General features: G+C 33.4%; 1 protein-coding gene across 2 annotated transcripts in view; it reads left to right on the top strand.

Annotated features, from left to right (window-relative positions):
* Window positions 1–21,604, top strand: part of cv-c (crossveinless c) — a 180,592-nt gene that overhangs the window by 134,707 nt on the left and 24,281 nt on the right. The window contains exon 8 of one of the 2 annotated variants that reach the window (XM_065345939.1): window positions 10,688–10,759. The exons of the other annotated variant lie outside the window; for it this stretch is intronic. Within the exon in view, the coding sequence (XP_065202011.1) occupies window positions 10,688–10,759 (72 nt within the window). The remainder of the gene's footprint in view (window positions 1–10,687; window positions 10,760–21,604) is intronic. 2 annotated transcript variants of the gene reach the window in all.

Raw genomic sequence — 21,604 nt, 5'->3', positions numbered from 1 at the left:
AACAACCTTTACCGACATATTCACCTGGTCACAACTCGCGGGGTTCAACTTGTCGCTCCGTAGCGAACACTTTTATCAAAGCATGTTGAAACCACTCATAAGTAAAGTTAGAGGTGTTTTTTTAAAAAATGCATGTGAAACAGAAAAAACTGTCGATTTATCTGGAATTTTCACGATTTAGGGTCATGAAGGATCAAAGTTTAAGGTGAGATATCGCAATTTGAAATTTTTTTTTATTTCGGCCGTAAATTGCGTTTTTGCAATTACCCCAGAAAAAATCGACTCGGGGTAATTGCAAAAACGATTTTTTTTTTTCATTTTTGCACTTACCACAAATATTTTTTTGCCCTAAATAACTTGAAAATGGTTCGAAATTACAAAACAAATAAACTTCCACGGTCACATTATGAGTTACACGTTAGAGAAATGATTACCAGTTTTACTGAATTTTAAAAGTATTGCTCATTTTTAATGTTTTACAAATATATTTGGCGAAAAATGTATTTCTATGACGAGTTTTTTACATAAAAAACATCAAAAATGATCAATAGTTGATTTTTTGTTCGTTTTAGCGAGTTTTAAAAAAAATAATTTTTCAAGATTTTTGCACTCCCCTAAAAATTTTTTTGGGAAGTGGAAAAGTTATCGATTTTCCGAATCAAGACCACGAATACATCAAAAGTTAGCAAATGACACGTAGAATACAGTGAGTGTGTTGAAAATGCAAAAAAATAATAAAAAAAAAATATTGCCCACTTTTGCATTTACCCTAACACGGGGTAGGTAAATGCAAAAGTCGATTTTCAAATTTGCAATTTGCAATTTTCTCCGCGATTTGTGGACCAAATTGTACAAAAATTTTACCATTGATAGAGAACCCCCTGAAGTATAAGTGGTACAAATTTCAGCTTCATCCGTGCAATAGTCTTCTCACAGCGCCCTCTCAAAGTGTCACTAATCAAAAAGTGCTTTGCAATTACCCCCACTCTACCTTACTCAAATTTTTCAAAAATCGAGAAATTCAGGGATGTGATTTTTGTGTGTTGGTGTAGTTTTCTGTTGATTTCTCTCGACGTAGAATCACGAAATTCTTAATGAAACGAACCCAGTTTGTTTTTGGATATCTTTCTTATTTTGACTTTTAATGCATAGTTTTGTATTACTCGTCAGCTTTAAATTTTCATCGCTTCTTCCTAATTAGAAAAACTGATTTTTTTGTTAAAAAAATTGAGCTTTTTTTATCTGATCTTTTTTTCTGAATTTTTTGTTTATTTTCAAGTAGGTATTTTCTATTTATTATTCGCGTTTGATTACATATTCGATATGAATAGTTCAGTTTAGTCGTATTATTGATCTCGATTGAATATCCTCATACGTTTTTCCAATTTTTTTTGATTTGCAATATTTTTCTGCATATCTCCAGTGGTCGAGAACATTTCGTAGTATTCCTCAGTGAGTCATTTATCTGCATCTCAATAGGGGAGGAGATAGTACTCAAAAACAATTTTCGTCGCGACTTACATTTTTTTTGTACAAATAAAATTCAATCCACTAATAACTTGAAATTCATCCATCCCAATTCATGTTCTTCGGAATCAAAGAAAAACACACGAACACCCTTACTGTCTTTCCTCTTTCTTTTGTTTCTTTCATGTACGTACATGTACATCGTTAAGCACCATATCGTCTGGTAAGTAGTCGAAATGGAAAAGAATAGGCTGGCACGAGCTGGCCGGAAATTATTTAAATGCACTCGTTACCAAATGATACGCACGTATTGTAATAAGTCAGTTCAAATTCAGTCAAGTTCAACCCCGTATAGCGACAAACGGCTGACTCGGTATTCCCAAAACTTGAGGCGGATGCTGCGAGTAAATTTCAAAAAAAGGAAAGTTTGTACCAACAGATATAATATACGATTATATTATAAATGTAGCGTGTTCATTTTTCCGTTTTATGTCCCAAGAAAACCAAACACGCCAGTTTCGGTTCATTAGCATACAATGATGTAATAAAGATTCTACATAATGGTAGGACGACCCCGCGATAATTATTTAAATAGCGCAAAACAATACTAAAACGTTGCTTGTACGTACCAATGGTTCATTTTTTTTTTTTTTTTTTTTTTGTAGCATGTTCGTAGACATACTACGTATATGTAGCGCTAGAAACAAATATACTACATTAGTACACACAGTGCATTACCGAAGGAACATACTAACTGGAAATTTTCTCTATCATGTTTGCATATTGTTTAAGGTTAATGAAAGGTTATAAGTATCTTTTCGCTATGTCATTTCCATACAGCGCAACCATCTTGAATTTGCAATACTCGTGTGCCATTTTTACGTATTCATTTCACACCTTGGTGGACAAAAATTGCATTCTCGACTTTACAACTCATAACTCAGCATTATACGAGTATATGACTATGTAGGTAGCTGTAGGTACAAGTACGAGTACACATCGCAGATATACGATACTTCATTAATGAAATTACACCGCTGCGTCTCTTTCTTTACCGATGATTATGGCAAAAAAAAAGAGAAGAAAAAACAAAACTCGGCTGAATGCAAAATTACATACCCTCGAAGCGATATACGGTGTACGACATCGATGCCGTACTAGACTCTCAATTAAGTTACTTTTGTTTTCGCAGCGAAACATTAATTATTGCGTAAATGTAACTTTCTAATTTTGCATGCAATTAGAATCGCGACACGCGGCCGAAATCGGGCCTCGCATCGAACACGAGTAATTTTTAACCCCCGCCTATGCCCCTGCTCCATATGGTCTCCAAAAGCATAAGCAAGAAGAAAAATAAACGCGCCAAAACAATACGAAAACAGTGCAGCGTGCGAAAGGTATTTCAGGAAGTGGAATAAAAATAATACACGCGGAAAAACGACGTTGGTTCGTTCGCCAATTATACAGGTATTAACTTTTGAGTAAATCGTATCTGCTTTCGCTCCAGTTCGTCTTATATGTATTCGTAATAACCAGTATACGAGTATGAGACGACAGACGACGATGTCGACGTCGACGTCGATATTTTCACATTATATGGAATATGTTTTGGAAAAATTTCCCCCTTTCCCTCCCCCGTATTGTCCCGTCACGTTTCTCAATCTCCATCTCTCGGGACGATCAATGTTCAATTATATACAAAACGAGTCAATGTGTAGGAAATAAGTTTTCTTTCCCTCCTACAAAAGATTCTTTTCTTATTCAATCATGTGAAAATTTTCAAGGTGGAAAATACCTGCAGCTCGGGGGCTCTGGTATAACTTGTATGTTCCCAAATCAACGCGAAAATCTAATACTAACGTGAGCTTTATTATTTTTCTAAAAGACACGAGCGCGGTAGCGGACGATTCGCCTTTTTACGTCGTCTTCGTCGTTTTTAATAATAGGTACGCAGACGAATACCCATTATAATAATATCTCGTTTCAAATCGTTCAAAATGTTACGTAATTGATTTTTTGGATGGGGGCGGATGATTCAGCGAATTTAGTTTGAATGATGGAAATTTCCCATGTACGTACGAATTACAAACTAAACCATGCACTATGTAGGGTGTCGAACTGCATGAAATTGGCAAAGATTGTATCATAAACACTTAAACAGCTTTAAATGTGTTTTCATTCTCAGTGTTTGTGGCCAATCGTATGAGAGTAAATAAATTCAGAAATTTTATCAACATGCCTCTACAAAGCATAATCATTTGGATTATTGTTGTATCCATTATTCGCAGCGATAATTATCCAACGTGTTCTTATTTAGATTAGCAGAGCCTTAGTCAGCGGATGGTCATTCTAATTTTTTTAGATTACAAAAAATTCAAAGACGAATTGGTTGGCTATTTCAAAATTTGAAGGGACAAAGATTAAGATGCGCATGTATCTTAAAATTGAATGGAATTTTCGTAGTAATTGAGGGGAAAGGGGTCATAATAGAGGGAGGCGAGGTTTCATTTCGAGAGTAAGTTGATATTCGAACTTGACGTTACCAAAAACATATCGAACGATACCACCTATTATTATTTTTCAATTTTGCCCAAAATTTTTAGGACCCTGTGAACCTCTTCCTGATCTAGACAAAATTAAGTATTTTTTAATCTATGTATTAATAAAAATTATGAATGATTTATTCGCGAACGAATCGCTGAAAAATTAAATTAAATTATAAAACAGAATTACCTAAATGACTGAACTTCGGAGTTTTTATCGTGTCATCGAAAATTGGACTCAATTCGTTCGCGAACGATTTGCTCAGAATCGAGAATTATTCAAAAACAAGTAACAATCTGGCTTTACAGTTACCGAAATCAAATCTAGTGAAAGAGTGGGTATTATGTGGCTAAATTGACCTTTTCAAATCCATTTATTGGAGAATTGAAAATAACTTGCTCGTGAATGAATGAATCACTGATACTTAAATTTAATTAGGCGACGGACGATGTTACGACGAAAATGAATACTTAATTTTACCCTTAAGCTTCCCAATTCAAAATAGTAAAAATTGACTTATCCTTTATTTTTCCAACATTGTTATAAAAAAGTTTGATAGGGAATTTTTATTGTGTGTGTTTTTGGAAATGTGTTAGATTCTCAAGGTTTTTTCCTTATCTCGGTCATCTTTCTAATAGGGCTAAGATTGTTTTTCAATTCGAAAGAATTTTTGTATTCTTTTCTTCGTTTTTCCCTGGTTACTTGTATGCTTTGATATTCCTTCGAGTGGTCTTTTCTTCTTCTTCTCCCTCCTTGTCTATTTTTTATCGCACACTTCAAAGAGTTTTTCTTTTTAATTTCTTGATTTTCATAGCTCTAGAGAGTAATTTCTTTCTCTCTCTTTTCTAGTCGTTTTTTTTGTTCTCGCGAAAAACTTTCCCTGATCTTTTTCTTTTACTGTTTCAATATCAGCGTCGATTTTAGTAATCCATTTATATTTTTGTTTCGCAAAAATATCATTCACGTTGTAAAATGTATAGGTACCTATGTTCTGCAAATCTTATACAAATTTGAATTTTTTTCAACAAGTCGCCTTATTTGCTCCTTTGTAGTTGTTTATTTGAAAAAGTAATTTATTAGGTGAAGTTTTTTTTTGTTTTCAAATAGAAATAAATATGCGACGTAGAAAAAAGAACTGTAAACTGTGGGGGAAAAAATCGAGAAAATGTTAACGCTTTACTATATGATTTTTGTACAGTTCTTAGCGTTAAATGTCGAAAGTTTATAGAAAAGTTGGAAAAATAAACCTTCATCGAATACGTATAATACCTTACCTGCACATCTTCGTGAATTATTACTCATTGTCAGTCGATATTTTTAAATGTAATTTCAATTCTTTTTCCAATATTTTTCTCTTTTTCGAATTCGACATCTGCATTACTTCTTGAGTATGATTACTACATTTAGACGAGAAAACGAAAAAATAATAAAGTATAGGGTAGAAAAACAAATGAATATTCAATTTGTAACGCTCTCGTGCGATATATGTACTCGTAGGTAAAGCGCAAGCACGTAAATACTCGATGATTGAGAGTATGCTGTACGATAAAACAATGACTATTGAATTTTTAACGTTTTCTTCGCTACCTATAATCGTTATGGATATGGATACGAAGAAAAACAACGATTAAAATAGAATTTGATCGACTTACTCGTTCGCTGCATCTGTATTTATTAGCTGTTTTGTTTGGTGTAGCAGAAAAAAAAAGGGAAAAAACATCGATGGAATGTGAAACGTGCGTCGCCGTCATCATCGTCAAGCAGTCTAGCATCGTTTGGAGCGTTCTGAAGCATAAATATACGTATACCAACGGTGGCGTGGCAGTGATTTTCAAAGTGTTTCGTGCTCGGTTTTTTCCCTTCTTGCGCTATTTTCAGAGTGAAACGGAGATGAAAAATAGAATTATACTCTCGAGATATCGCGGTTCACTGTGAGATTGAATGGTGGAGTAACCTTGTGCTAGGTGTGTATTGGCTATGGTCGTACGAGAGCTTTATTATTGCGGACGCACGTACCTACCTTGGCTCTGGTCATTTAAAGAAAATAAGAAAAAAAGTCAATACACGGTTGAAAGTGATGTTAATGAAACTTGTAAATAATGGGACACGAATTATAAGAACTGTGAACTTATTTATACGTACGTTTGTTAATAACGTGTACACTATTAACGACTTACGCAACGTATTTGGCATATATATTCGTTCATTCATGGAATGGATTGCTTGTAGGTAAACTTATCTTAGCCTACGTACGTGTATTTTTAAAATCAACGTGACACGACGACTTGGTGACTTCGGAGAAGAGTTAAGAATCACTGAATATTTTTTTACAGCCATTCTTCATCAACAAACGGTCGTTAAGAGATTGTATTTCATTTTAAAAGACGAGAGACGACTGAGAGTATGCCAAGATTCTAAACTTAATAACACTTCAAATGGCTGGAAGAAATGTCAATAATTTAGACGACGAGTTTTTAGGGGTGTTAGGTGTTCGTTGACGAAAGGGGGTGCGAAGAGGTATGTAATGCAGAGGCAGAATGCAGCGTGAAGATTCAAATGGTATAACCTAACCAAATAAACCTTGAAGTCAGACCTGTAGGTATTTAACACTGACTGCATTACATATATCAAGCAGAATAAATAAATCATTTAATGTCTATAGTGATTTCGTTATCTCGTTTGAGGATTCGGTTTTTATGATGATGGGTTAGGCTAGGTTAGCTTAGGTTGAGTCTGAGACTGTAATTGTTGCAGTTGAAGATACCTTTAAATGTTACGTTAAACACCATTGATCATGTCTAGCTAACTGGAGATCAAGAAAGTCGAATAATTAAACAATTTTTGTCACTCCTTGAAAATTACAATCGAGAATTCATTTTTTGCACCTGTTAGTTTTCAAAAATGGGCCAAGGTGAGGAGATGGGATTGATAGCGTTGGTCCGACTTGGTCGTCTTGGATTATTTTTAAAATTGGGAAGGGGGAGGAATTGAAAAAAGAAAATCAAGGGCGAAAATCAAAAGAAAGTGGGATGTTGTAGACCTCTGACTGCAAATGCGATGTCCTATTTATCTACCGAAGATTTAAATTTCAAATTTTATAAAAATAGAAAAAAAATCCAGTTTTTGAAAATGTCTCCCTTTTTTATAATTTTGGTCATCTTGTAAAATATGTTGCAAAATCTCTGAAAATGTGAAGAAGTCACAAAAAAAATTTTTTGTTTTTAAAAATAAATAAATAAGTATGATGCAATTTTTTCAAAAAAAAAAAAAAAAAAAACAAGAACCTTTTGAGAACAACCATTTTAGTCTATTCTGGAGCCTCCAACATGTTTTTTTCAATTTTCTTGAAAGATTTCAAATTGATCTGGAACCTTTTTTAGCGTTTCCAGATTAATTTGAAATTCTTGTAGAAAATTGAAAGTATGCTGGAGGTTCCAGAATGGCTCAAAAATGATTACCATTGGTTAAAGAGCGAATGGACATTGGGCAGTCACGAACAAAGAATTTTTCGTACATTCCAAGAAATTTTTTGCTAGTAACTATAACTAACTATGCTAAAAAGTGTAATTTGCCGGGGCAAAAACATCAGAAACAATAAATTTCAGTTACAAAGCAACGTACTATAATTGCTAATCTAGATTACTAGAATGACAAATGATAATGTTTTAAATGATGAACTACTCGTACAATCGAATATTTGGCACGGTACAGTCGTAGTAATAATTGGCAGAAATCGCCGTACGATGGAATTCTTTTTTCTGAGAATCAACATAAGCAATTTTCCCTTACTTTTGCGACATTTTGACTTCGCTCAACGAATTTATTCGCGTAGGTCTACATCAAGTCTATAGGTACCAGGAATTGCCCATTTTTCCAACGTAGAGTGTGTGATTCACGTCACAAAAATGAGATCATTTTACACACACCTATGGAAAGAAATGAGAGGATGAAAAACCTCAAAAATTCGAAGCATTAAAATTTTTCACGCTCACGAAACATTTATCGTCGGAAAGCTATCAGCTTCTATTAAATACAAGCATCGAGTACCGTTTTGACTAATACTCGACACAATAATATAACGGGCCATTAAATATAAAAAGCAATGTTAGCACGGCGAAACACACATTACGCTATGGAACAGCAAAAGAGGAGCAGACCCATTACACCGAGAATGTTTTTTTGGCGGTATGGCCGTGAGACTGGGGATGGCGCGGTACTTTCAACTTTCGAGCTCTAGCGAATTATGTATTCGCGAGTATTTTATTATACAAATACGTGTACTTGTAACATGTGATACATAATATTTGAATTAACGTATCGACTTTTAATTCTCTATTCTCGGCAGCTTTTTGCGACGTCATAGTGGTACCCAATTTTGGCAAAATCTTTACACCCTAACATAAGAGGCAACAGCTTAATACGGTGACACGTTTTTCGAATTTATCTCCAAACAGCCAACTAATCATGTCTTTTTTTACGTTGGCAAATTTCAAGCAGTATGTTTGAGATAAGTTTTTAAAAATAGCTAATTTGTAATCGAGGAAATTGAAATGAAATTTTGTAAGGTTATTCGAGAGTCATTTTTCGTGTGCAGTCGATTCACTTCACAATGATATGAAGGTGAAATTTTCAAGCTCTTTAGAGAGTTTTACACATTTTTTTGGTATATTTGAACAAAATTCGGAACATTTTTCAAATTTTTACCATTATTTAGAAATCTTTTCACAACTCTTTCCACTTTTAGTTGAAAATTCCAGCTGCTGAAAATCTTTCCATTTTTCAGAAATTTTTAAGAACATGATCATTATTTTCACGTTGTGAAACTTTTTTTCCAATCTGACATCGAGCCTCCCCCCCCCCTCCATCTAAATTTTACCATTCCTATTCGAGCCGGAGCTAACAAGGAGATTTCAATATTTTTCCATAATTCTTGAACCCTACCTATCAAAGAGGCGAAAATTGATTAGAATTTGTTATAAGAATTTAGTATATTTCGTTTCGTTATTTTTATGAAATTTCAGTTGGTAGTTTTTTGAATGATGCAGTCAACTTTTTCTTCATATTCATTTTTCAAAATTATTTTCTTCGTTGCCGCTTCGATTCATTGATGATGTCCAAAACATTACTGGTACGATTCAATTAGCATTAGGTATAAAACTACCCTTTGCGAACTTTTCGATGCCTACTTCTATAACTTTTTCTTCAAAAATACTCGTACGTAGTGAAGTAACTTATGAAATTTTTTCCATTAATGACATCCTCCTTTGGAAATGCTGTATCGATATCGTAAGTCTTGGTAAATACATATTACTTCATCGATAATTTTCGTAAATTTTTTTTCTTAAACACGATGGAAACGATTTTCGAAATTTTTTATTTACAAATTCTACACGGTCGATGTTACGACACGTGCGACGAAACGTTCGTTAGTCTTCGAACGCGGATTCGTTGAATTTTTAATTTATATTTACCATTTGGTTGGCTGGCGTAAAGAGCTAGATACGTAAACGTATGGGTTGGGTATGATACTCGCAGCTGGGTGTTAAATAATCGCGTACGTGTTTTTACGGGATAACCTACTAACTAAGTACCTGGTAGTTATTTTCGTGTAAAAAAAAAAAAAAAAAATGCTATAAATGAAGTTTCAAAGATCTAGTGTTCAATGCTCATCATAGATAGGTATACGTATACAGGGCACATATGTGCACTGTGGGTATTCTAATGTTGATATGACCTAAATAATTATTAAAAAACGAAAATTTACATGTATCAGTCATCGATGCTGAAATATTTACACGCTGAAGTTGATATATGGTGTAAGTTTACACGTTGAATTTTTCTCAACACCTCGGCCAAAGCTTGTGTCAAAAAAATACAAACACTACGACCACGTGGTATACGTACGACCTAAGAGACATACTGTATACATCTATATGTACCTATCGATCTAAAAAAAGAACCGACCGATGGAATGGTTTAGAGAGAAAAAAACTGATAATTCGGTCAGCGTTTAACCCGATTCGTGGATAATTTCTCGGTTATTAATAAAAATTCAAAAATAGTTCTTTTCTGCCGGGTGGTCTCGTTTATTTTTATAATGAAGTCGATTCGTTTGTTTTGGGATAAAAGATGCATGTTTGATGCCTGTGGCTTGGTACATAGCTCGTGTTGCTCCGACATTGGCCCAACTTGTGGATATTTATTGGGATGTACGATCTAAACTAGTCGTATAGCCTATATAGAAGAGGACCAAAGCTGTACCGAATTGATATCGAAGATAGCGACGGTTTCCGTTAGCATACCCTCTACCTGTACTTACCCTTTTTACTAACGAGTCATTTTATCTTTGTTTCCTGTCTCGTATAGGAGATATTTGGAAGATGTATTAGTACTTGTAAATAGACTAGAACACGGATTAATTATATTGGCCTTTCTCAATCTTGTATACATTTAAGACAGTACAGTGGTCAACCGGAGAGAATTTTTTTTTCATCCTAAAAAACAAACACTAAACAGGTTTCTTTACAGTGGAAATTGTGGTATCGATTTATCGTGTATTAAACATACGAGTGTAATGTTATTTTTGTGTAGATTTTTCTCTCTGTATGCAGATAAGTACACGACTTTGTTAATGCGTCGATTGTACCTAACCATGTTATATAATTTGTTGTTTCAGAAATAGAAGCAACCGAAGCGTGTAAATGGCTTAGAGCAGCTGGTTTCCCTCAATATGCACAAATGTACGAAGGTTAGTATCCCGAATGATCTTTTTCTTATATTTAACGCACCTAAAATCGTTTCAGCGTTTGTATACGTAAAACGTGTCTTACTCGTATGCATGGAAAATATTAATACTTACTGAGATGTCGGGTATGACTCGGTATATCTCAAGTTTGTATGCGGTTAGAGTACCTACCTAAAGTGCAATACTTTAAAAAGGCTACGTGTATTTGAGTTATACCCTTAGCTAAATAACGTGAGAGTTTGGATAAAATTTGGAAAATATTGCGATTGCACCGAAAAGCAATATCACTCGAAAGAAGGAGAAAGAAAATTCGAAATTTTCCCAATGTATTTGGGAAAGAGTTCAGATCGGATCTCAGGGTGGCTCTCATCTTCAGAATGTTAATTTTTCACCATTACATTTTAAATTATGGGTTGTTTTTATCAAATGAATAGAAATATAAAATTTCAGGTTCACCTTTGAAAGACGATCCTTCTTCCACTCAGTATAAAAATAGTAAAATGCATGTTTTTTGTTTATTAGAAGCATCGAGCTTATTTTAGGATCCGAATAGGCAGGGTATCGATCGATTACAATAGTTACTTGACCATAAAATGGAATTGAATAAAATGAAAAATTATATTTGAGGGGGTGAATTATCATATATTTTTGGGGGAGGATGTGGGAGGCGGTGGATTGAAAATTGAAAAATTGGAAAGAAAGAATGCCCGAATGAAAATCGAGAAATTTTTGCAATTTTGATGAACAAGCTTAAAAATTGAAAACTTGGACAAACAAAATGGAAAATGGCTTTAGAATTTAATCAATATCGAAAAAAATGAATCTTTTCTCTGAAGAGATGTTTCAAGGATTTGTATAGTTTTTTTTTGTTCATTATTTCTTTTTTCAGTCTTAAGAAAAAATTGGAAAAATGATGTTCTGACTTAGGGTACAATTTATTTAGTTCAAAAATGAAATATGTATTATCATAGTAGGTAAATGGAAATGAACAATAAAACTGTGATAAAGTAGGTATAACAAAAAAAAACGGTTAATTTTACCGGCGTTTAGTCAGTTTTTGAATTTTTCAAACTATTTTTGAGCTCTTTCATTACTGTGTGTGACTTTCATTCGACTTCTTTGGAATTTTCTTTTCAATTTTTAAAATTTCACAAACAAGTTTCTGTGATTACATAAATGTTAACGAGCAATTTTCCAACTTTCAAAAAAAAAAAAAAAATTGCACAATTTCTTAATAATGTAATTTTTTTAACATAGTTTTTCAGTTTTAGCTTCACATAATCTATTTGAAACAATATTGAAATTTCTTAAATGCAATTTTAAAATTTTTAAAATTTTCTTATGGAAGTTTTTTATGTTTTTTGAGAGCAATTACTTAATTTAAAATTTTTTTCCAGTCCAATTTTCAATTCGTCACAGATATTTATTCACAATTTTTAAAACTTTGTTTTCTACAAATCATTAATTTTTGAATTTTTTTGATTCTATTTTTAATATTTGATAAAATTTTAATTTCTTTCTTAAATTTCAAATTTTTTTTAGAAAACAGTTTCTTATTTTTAAAAGCTTTTTTTAAAAACAAATTTTCTGTTTTAAAACTTTTTAAAACAACTTTTAGTGTTTCAAAAATTTTTTGAATGTGATTTTCCAGATTTTTAAATTTTTTTATATTTCAATAAAATGTTGAATTCCATTTTTAAGACCTATTTTTTTATTATATTTTTCAGTTTTTGATTTCATTCCTGATGAAACATCACGTTTTTCACTTTTCGAATATTTTTTCAAACAGATTTTCAGATTTTGTGGGTTTTTGAAAAATTTTTCCACGACCTGTACAACTTGTACCAAATTAATATTTTATTTTTTAAACTTTTTAAAGCCAATAGTTTTTTGACTTTTCAAGGGTGATTTTTCCGATTTTTGATTTTTTTGCCTTAAAAAAATTAAATGGTTTTTTTTCAATTTTTTGACATTTTGACATTTTTTTTTGAAATAGATTATCATATCTCATGATTCTGCCTCAAGATAAAAGAGGGGAGAAGTAATAACATTTTTTCCAAATTTCTTTCGGTTTGAGCCCCTTTCTTCTTGATCAACTCCTGCTAATTTGGGAACGCCAGAGCCTCCTAATACCCATGTTACTTTTTTCAAATTCAAGTCTTACTTTTTGATAATTCCTGCTGTTTTAAATTGTCATAAAATTGGTGAAATTTGAAATGTTTCAAATTATGAGAAACTTTATTACGATGTTTTCCAGTATCGAAAGTTTCACTAACGTATTCAATACTATAGGTATATATATCTTCCTCTACGTTAAACCAAAAAAGCAACTGGTACATAAAGATTTATTTGTTTTTTTTGTTTCGATACCGTTGTACTGTTTTACTACCTAATCCTACCAAAATAATACGCATAAGCCTACGATTTATGGCACGTACGCTGTACGAGGTGGTGGTACGACGAGGACACTATTAAAATTACGAGTGTCATTAATGAAAAAAGAGAGAAGATTCGAAATAAAAAAACATATCCACCGCTGCTGTCAGTTTTCTCATCGTCGTTACTACCTACTAATGTTGAAAAACTTGATGGATCTTTTATCTTTCTCTTTTCTTTTTTCCCTGGTGTTGTTGTTGCTGGGTATCTTATATTATATACATTTTGCTTTCTTGTTACGTAGAATAATGAAACGCTTAGATAAGGTTGATTACTTTTTATTGCGTGTAACTGAGATGTGTTATATTGTATGTATTAATGCTCGACGTCGAAGACGACGACGATGACGACGATGCGATGGGTCCAACTCTGATGCTGTAGCTATAAGATATTGATACCGCTACTGGATTAATTATACGTGTGCTTGGTTATCTGCTGTAGGTTGGCATTGGTAAGGTACGCAAACGCATTGTAGGAGTCCTACAGTTAGCTCAAACGGTCGTTTAAATACGTACCATACGTATATGTTACGGTAATTAAACGGAGAATTTATACCTCGATGTTCAAAAGTGAAAGTCGTTATGAATTATTGCCTTTTGATGTTACTCTGTATTGAGTGAGGTGTAATAAAAGGACGAAATTTACCTTCCTTCAGCTCCTATAATGCTTTAGAAGACTTTTTATGTTGTGTCGAAGAATGACTCGAATTTATCACGTGCTTTTTTTCTTCTGATTTTTGAAACCTTTCAATACGCTATAGGAAGGCTCGCAAGTTCGGTATTTTTTCGGCATTTTTTCAGGGTAGTCGCCGCATACGAAAATAAAAATATATAAGTTTGTATTTCTTAAAACGAGCTTGAAACACCCAATTGATTGTTTTTCACCTTTTGAAAATTGCGATTACGAAATCAATATTTGAGTCGTTTAATAAAATTGAAAAACAGAATTTAAAAAAAATACTCGTTGAAATGGTTTGATGTTTTCTTTCAAATTACATTTTCATTAACTTCGGAAGCAGCTTTCATCTAATTATTTCACTTCTGCTTTTTCTAATTAATTTTTATCAAACTTCGTGAGTAAATACTTTCAACTTCTACGTATGACGAAAAGTTTTGCAATTACTCTCTCTGTACAAACTGATTTACTTCTTGAGAAAGACGTTTTGTTTTCAAAAAAGTTCTTGGAAATGCATATTATCATAACAAGTGAAACAGTAACACCATCGAATTAGCACCCCTGGCTCGTTTCTTTGAAATCAAATCCAAATAGGTAAGCTACGAACGTGTTTTCGGGTTTGAAGCTATCGCGATAAACAGAAAAATTGAAAAACAAATCAATCATATTTCGATAACTCGATTTGTAAATTAAAATCCACATTAGTTCTAGGTAGTGTATTTTTATCACAATTAACCACGGCGAAAAATTTGGAGCATAAATTCTATGAAAATTGTCGAGTTCAAATTTGACGTGGAAGGGAGGAAAATCGCACCGCGATATGCGAATCAATGTCAATAGTTCGTAATTCTCTTCTAAATTCTCGATGCTTGGAATTTCACTGTGTCTGTGTACTTATCTTTCAATTGTTTCCAATGACCCGATGACGAAACATTTAAATATAGCTACACGAGTCAATTGAGCTCTGAAATTTTTATCGAATTGAAAAGTCGCGAGATTTTTATCCGTCGCTTTGTTGAATTGGGTAAGTACCGTTCGTTCTACGAGCAATGAAAAAGAACAATCACGAGGTAGTTAGATACACGAGTAAAGAAAAAAATGTCACAAATGAAAACAGTAACCCTCGGGAAACTTAATCTTATCCTGTACAATTCGTATTATATAGGTACCTAGACAAAATATTTATCCACCTACACGTCAGATGTTGTATTGAAACCATTCGTTTGGGTCTGGTACATATTACCTCGAAGCTCGACTTGTGAGCCCGAAACATCTCATTTGACTCGTAAAATCGTGCACCAAGTGAGATGGTAATCTGGTACCTTTTTTCATACATCGAGTAGACAATTATCGATAACAGTGTTTTGTCGGAGAATCCTCTCGGGAATTATTAACAAGAATATTGGCGTTGGTTCATTTTTACCCCCCCCCCCTACTGATCATTTTTCCTCGTTCAAGTAGTATTTTACGTAGGTGGTGAAGACTACATCCCCTTGTATAAGGGACATTTCGATGTTATATTTTGAGCTATCATCATCATAATCATTGAGAATTTTTTTCTCGTTGTTTGGTAAAAATACCTGCGAGCCAATAAAGACTTTGAAACTTTTTAGGTGAATGAACTATACAAGAAGTGAAGCTTTTCGCCCACTGTTTTGAAAATATATTTTGTCGGTATGAAATAAATGTGCTATTCGATAATCCATCTTGGTTCTTCCTTCTCTTTTCCATGATTCTGCCTGCGTTAGATTTTCTCATAAATAATGTTACGTATATGTGTTATAAAAATGACGCTATAAACATTACAGAAAAGTTACTTTTTTATCAAAGCTAAAAACGATGGAATCCGAAGTGAAATTACATTTATTGCAAAAGCGTAAACCATCTTTTTTTTATATAGAATGGAATTTTTAAAATTTTATATTCGAGTTTTGAAAATACTTATTGCGAGTTTTAATAATACACAATAATTCTTATGTAAGTATTAGTATCCTGAAACAAGCGTAATTTTCGTTACAGAATCGTTCTTCGTCTTCGATACTGAAAATTGCGTAGAAAAATGTATTTTCAAGTTTTCGAGGAATAATAACTCGAGCTTTTGAAAAATCTTTTATATTAATGCGTCTTCTCGTCCGTTGTTACTGAAATGCTAATTTACATATTAGGAAAAAAAGAAGCGAAGTACAAAAAAAAACTTTGCAAAAACCATTGCAGAAACTTTTAAATCAATCGTCTGCTTCTTTGGTGAAAAATTCCTCGAAAAAAAACTTCGTAGACTTTCTAAATATAGAATTCTCGAAAGAGTGAAAAAATTCTCGTAATTAAACGGAAATACTCGTATTTCTCAAAAATCCAATCGTAGCGAAAATGTCAACTGGAAATTTTATAAATAATTAATTCCATCCAACTACTTCAAATACGATTAATCTTCTTTCAAAAACCTCATCGGCAAAAGAATTTTCAACATTGTATCGAAAATTCCTCTATCGATTCGTCTCCCTTTTTTTTTCATTCTGTCGCTACGAACCTAATTGTTGAAAAAATTCAAAGCGTCGCATCGACGACGTGTCGTTTAACTATCAAGTGACGAGTTCGCGTCGCACCCTCTTCCACTTCTGCTTTCTTTAAAATGACACGACGAAGAACTCACGGTTTAAGCGTGTTTCGCGCAGAACCCCTCTTTGATGTTGCATGAGCCGATATCGTGATTTACGTAAGTACTTCTAAATTTGATTACCTTCATTTTCAATAAATTGGAGTCTAAGGAATTCCTCTCGTGTTGGAATTTCTGAAATAAGGAAATTTGAGATGAATTTTATTTGTCAAAATTTGAGAATAGACACTCGTATGCCATGGAAAAAGAAAAAATTTAATATATGTACTTAGTTATTGAAATGCGTTTTCATGCAATAAATTTTTTTCAAATTTTCGTGCTTCTTTTCCCAAAAATCGACATGTCACATCACTTTTTATGATATTTTTTGCGTTTTTTTTCAAAGTAGGAGAAGAAGAGGGGGCACTGAGTGGTAGTATCTGAAAATTAAGCGGATATATTCTCTTTCATTTACTTTAAACTGAAATATCCAACACTCAAAAATGTCATAAAGTCCGTCGATTGTTGTGATTTCGTCGCTTTCCAAACCGGAAATCAAAATCGACTTTGTTCTCAAGTCAATAAGACCAAAAGTACGAGATAAAGATGGGTACTACTTTTGCATGGAAAAATCACATGCAACTAGTGCTCAGATTCTATTCGATATTCAATTATAAAACATATAAAAACGGTACCTACACGTTGCAGCGTTTAAAACACGACTATTGATGATATCTTCGAATGCATTCCAACAATAAAGCGAATAGGTAATCGAACAATTGTAAAACACGTTAGACATTAACAGTTTATAAACAGTGGCATGTAATGGTGGGAAGACAGATGTATAAATAAGATAATACTTACCTAGACAATATTATGCGCGTGTATGAGTACGTATTCCATCGTAAGAAGTGCTTTCAAGTGTATATACATAAGCTGTTATATGTACTCGTATACTTCTAGGTACCTAATGTAATGTAATGTAATGTAATGTGTCTTAAATAACCAGTATTTTTTAAAGTGGCTCCACGATGTTCGAGGACTACAAAAAGGTTGACATTTTTCTCCCTTGAATTTTCTTCTCGGAGATTTGTGACGTTTTCTGAACTTCCTCTAACGCGAAGAGTTCAAAATTTCAAAATTTTAATTTGAAGAAAGCTCAAATTTTTACCATACATATTTTTCGATTCGTTTGATTATAACTTTTCACTCAAATATGCAAGTTCCATAAAATTTTGAAATCGAGCACCCCTAAGAAAGTTTTCTACTAAAATACTTTGGTTGGTCACAGTGAATGATAATAAATTTATTTAAAGGAACCCAGGTGCCTGAAATTGTATAAGAGAGTACAAGTATAAAAAAAAAATCGGGTAATAGTTTGTACCTATTTACAAAATTTCGAATTTTTTCGTGTACCTACTTCGGATAATCTTAATTTTTTAAATGCTGATTTCGTGAGTTTTCAAGCTTCGAAGAGACTGCATAGATAACCTTATACTCTCTAGTTACCATCAGTTTTTGGTATAATATAGCTCTATAGTCTTGATACTGTTTGATCAGCACAATCAGCTCCTTGACCATATCATTATAAAACAAATTAATCAATTCACCTTGGATAATGTTGGTACTTACCTATTCTACTCGTATGTACTCGTACTTGTAGGTAATAAAAGCAATGGTAACAAAACGTTCACAAAGATTAAGTATAACGCTGCTACCTCCTATCCAAAAGAAGAAAAGTGTAACCGTGACATAAATATCAGTTGAAAAGGACACACGTCACGTCTTTTGGAAGAATGAAAAAAGTCCACTTGTTGAAATGATAGCCGAAAAAAGAGGAATTTTAGAGGAACGAGAACGATGCATGGCGCTAAGTAATTTGCGTGGGTATACTATATACGCTTATAGTTGAGAATTTATGAAACTAATAACCCAGAAAAATAGATCTATTATTAGGATCGGATTATGAAATAGTATCGCTATTTTTACTCGGCCGTCGATGCAAATACCAACATAGCTATCTTGACGCGTTGAAATCGAATAATTCGTAAACGTCGGTTTTATTTGATGAACTCCAACTCGGCATCGTCGAAAGTTTATTCGCGGATCACTTTCATTAGGTAAATTCACTCGAGCGTCGTGTTGTGCTTTTATTTTCAAGTCGAAAAAAAAAATTGTCGAGGATGTAGAAGCGTACCTAGCAAAGTGTAACAATTTTTTTTGCATCGCGCGAAGTATAGGTACCTACTTTCAAAGTAATGTAAGATTACGTTTCTCGTGTTTCGGCGCCGACGAGTTCTCGAATGAAATTCAAAAGACTGCAGGAGACTGAAAATTGTAATTTTAAATTTTCATCGTTGTACGAGTAAAATGGAGATTCGAGTATTTTTTTCGAGAAGCGAGATAAACGAGAGCTGATCGACTTTCAATTGCAATTGTGGGTAAGTGTATTGCTTTTTGTGAAAATTAACATCGGCTTTTAGATTGATTTCATGTTCGTACATGGGGTGTGATTCGAAATTCATCCTAAAATTCTAGAGAAACAAATTATGTACATATAAGTACGAATATAACTTTGTATGAAAATTGATCCAAATTTTGATGATTTTTTTCAGGTATTTTTTACCTATCGTTTTTGGAAGTAGGATGAAAACTATTTTTTGGAATTTTTTGAAAAACTGTAAAAAACAACGAAAAATTACTAAAATTAGTTCTGTATTTTACGAAACGAAATTAACCATTGTCAACCAAAAATTGAATATCTCGCGAGGTGAAAAGTACGCGTAAAATGGATCTTGATAAAGTTTGTTGTTGTTTTTTTATTTACGTGTTTATTGCATTCAGTTTGATAGGTTATTGCAAGGATAGTTTTTGTTGAAATCTAAAAAACTGACGAACAAAATTTTTTTTAAACCAAAAATTACATTGTTGGAGTGAATTTGCAGAGCTATACAGAATATTTCATCAAACTCACAAAAATTACCATTTTTGAAAGCAGAACATTTCAGTTTTGGGAACAAAGTAAAAATCTGGTTTGACTTCATTTTTAGTTCGAGAAGGTGATGAAATGAGTCGTGTGAATGCATTTTTAGAAATTTATTTATTTTTTGCTTTAGTTTTAGTCTGAGACATTTTTTTTTTTTTTTGGAATTTTTCAGTTTCCAAAAAAAAAAAATTATTGAAACGTAATAATGTGAATTCGCAAGAAGGAATTTTGATAATTTGTACCTAAATTGATCGACAAAGTCATGAAAATGATAAATCTGAGTTTATAAGTGACTACTGAACTTAATTTGGCAATTTTACCAAAACAGGAAAACCCAAAAAATCTGCTGGTGGCCTGGTGTCAGAATGATTTAAAACCTCCATTAATCGATTTTGGAATGCAGAAATAGGATAGCAACCAAATTTCAGTTTTTTACGTTGACGCGTTCGTTATTTCTTTCAAAAATTAAAATCGCTGAGGAACAGTTCTTAATTTGTGCCAAAATCGTTTACAAAGGTCATAAAGACCGCTTATTTATATGTAGTATAATGTGAGTTGATAGGCTCTGAATTTTGAAATATTCAAAAATTTGCCTGAGGCTTCCGAATGACTTGAAATTATCGCCAATCGATTTGGGAGGCCAAAAATAGTCGAAGAGCATGAACCAAATTTTAGCTTTCTGCATCAAGTTGATGAAATTCTGACTTTTTAATGGAAAAAGAAGTAAATTCAAATTCTTAGTTGAAAATGAAGAAATTAATTTCAGCTCGTGTATTTTGTTGCAAATTCCGATGATCAAACAAAAGCATACGCCTGCGAAATTCTTTGCTTTCAAAGGTGAAACTACGAGTATGGGAAATTCAACTGAACCAGGGGTTTTATTATAGCACATATGTAGGTAAATTGTTGATGAGAGTTGGGAAGTTACATTAGTGGATTCGTAGGTAAAATATTCAACTCGTAGATATGGACTACTCGTATAGGTTTGCAGTAATTATGTATCTATACCCGTATCTACTTGTTCATGTTAAGATTTCTAGTCCTTTGGTAACGTTCCAATAATACGTGAAGACGTGAGAGATCGAACTCGAACCATTTCCGTATTCGTTCAATCATACGTATAGTTATGCTCGTGCTCTTTAGCTATAGCATATACGTAGATATTGGCGCAGTCATATGTCTATGTACGAGCAGATACGATACATTATCGAAAGAACGATGAAAAATTGCTTTCGATTTGTTAGCATGGTTAAGAGGTTGAAATTTGCGGATCTGATCGGTTTACTTTCGATTTGACGAGAAGTTCGCAATGACTCGAGGTACCAGGTTGATTGCTCGGCTGCTTATGATTACGCGGTGATAAATTTCATTATCAGCGGAAGCCATTAAAAAACCTGTTGATTGCACGTATAGGTCTGAGTTCGACTGAGTATGTTTCTCGAATTATGTATAGGTAGTTCGTGTAATGGTACCCAGACCAAGGGGCAAGGAGGCGGGGGAGGTTGCAAATACGTAAAACTACGTATGTAGATGTACTGCGGTCATTCGTATTGTACAAATGAGTGAGTGAGTGAGTGGCGAGTGTTATATGTTTAATATGCATGTTGGTTGGTATAGAAAAAAAAAATAATGACGATGGAACTGTCTTTTGGCACGATTAACAATCTATGCGAGGCGACATGCTGGCTGTGAAAAAGCTTTCGGTGCATCGGAGGCATGTCGAGGGGACTATAGGACGATGGAAAACTTTCAATATGTCGTCTACTGGCGACCGCTGAACTAGGCAGATGGGACGGTCGGAGCTTAGGAGGACGGATTAAAACATCGGCGTGTAATTTAATTACGATGTAGTCGTTGTGTTTTTGGTCTTTGATATTAAATTTAGAAATGACGACGGAAGAGAAAGTATATTATGTGAATTTATTTTTGTCTAGCGCGCTAAAAGCATTTACCAATCTACGAATCGTCGTCGTCGTCGTCGTCGTCTTTTGAATCCAATGAAGCAGAACGTTTGTCTCGAGATGTGCATGTGATGATTGTGATTTGTGCATAGTAGCAAACTCGGTGTTCGCGTGCTTACTCGTATATCTAACTTAGATTTGTGTGCTTTTTTTTCTGCCATCGCGCGGTAACATTTTAACGAATGACTTTTACTCGA

Source organism: Planococcus citri, chromosome 1 (genome assembly GCF_950023065.1).
Source record: "Planococcus citri chromosome 1, ihPlaCitr1.1, whole genome shotgun sequence".
Lineage (NCBI taxonomy): Eukaryota > Metazoa > Arthropoda > Insecta > Hemiptera > Pseudococcidae > Planococcus > Planococcus citri.
The sequence above is the reverse complement of the archived record's forward strand: the minus strand, read 5'-3'. Positions and strand labels throughout refer to the sequence as shown.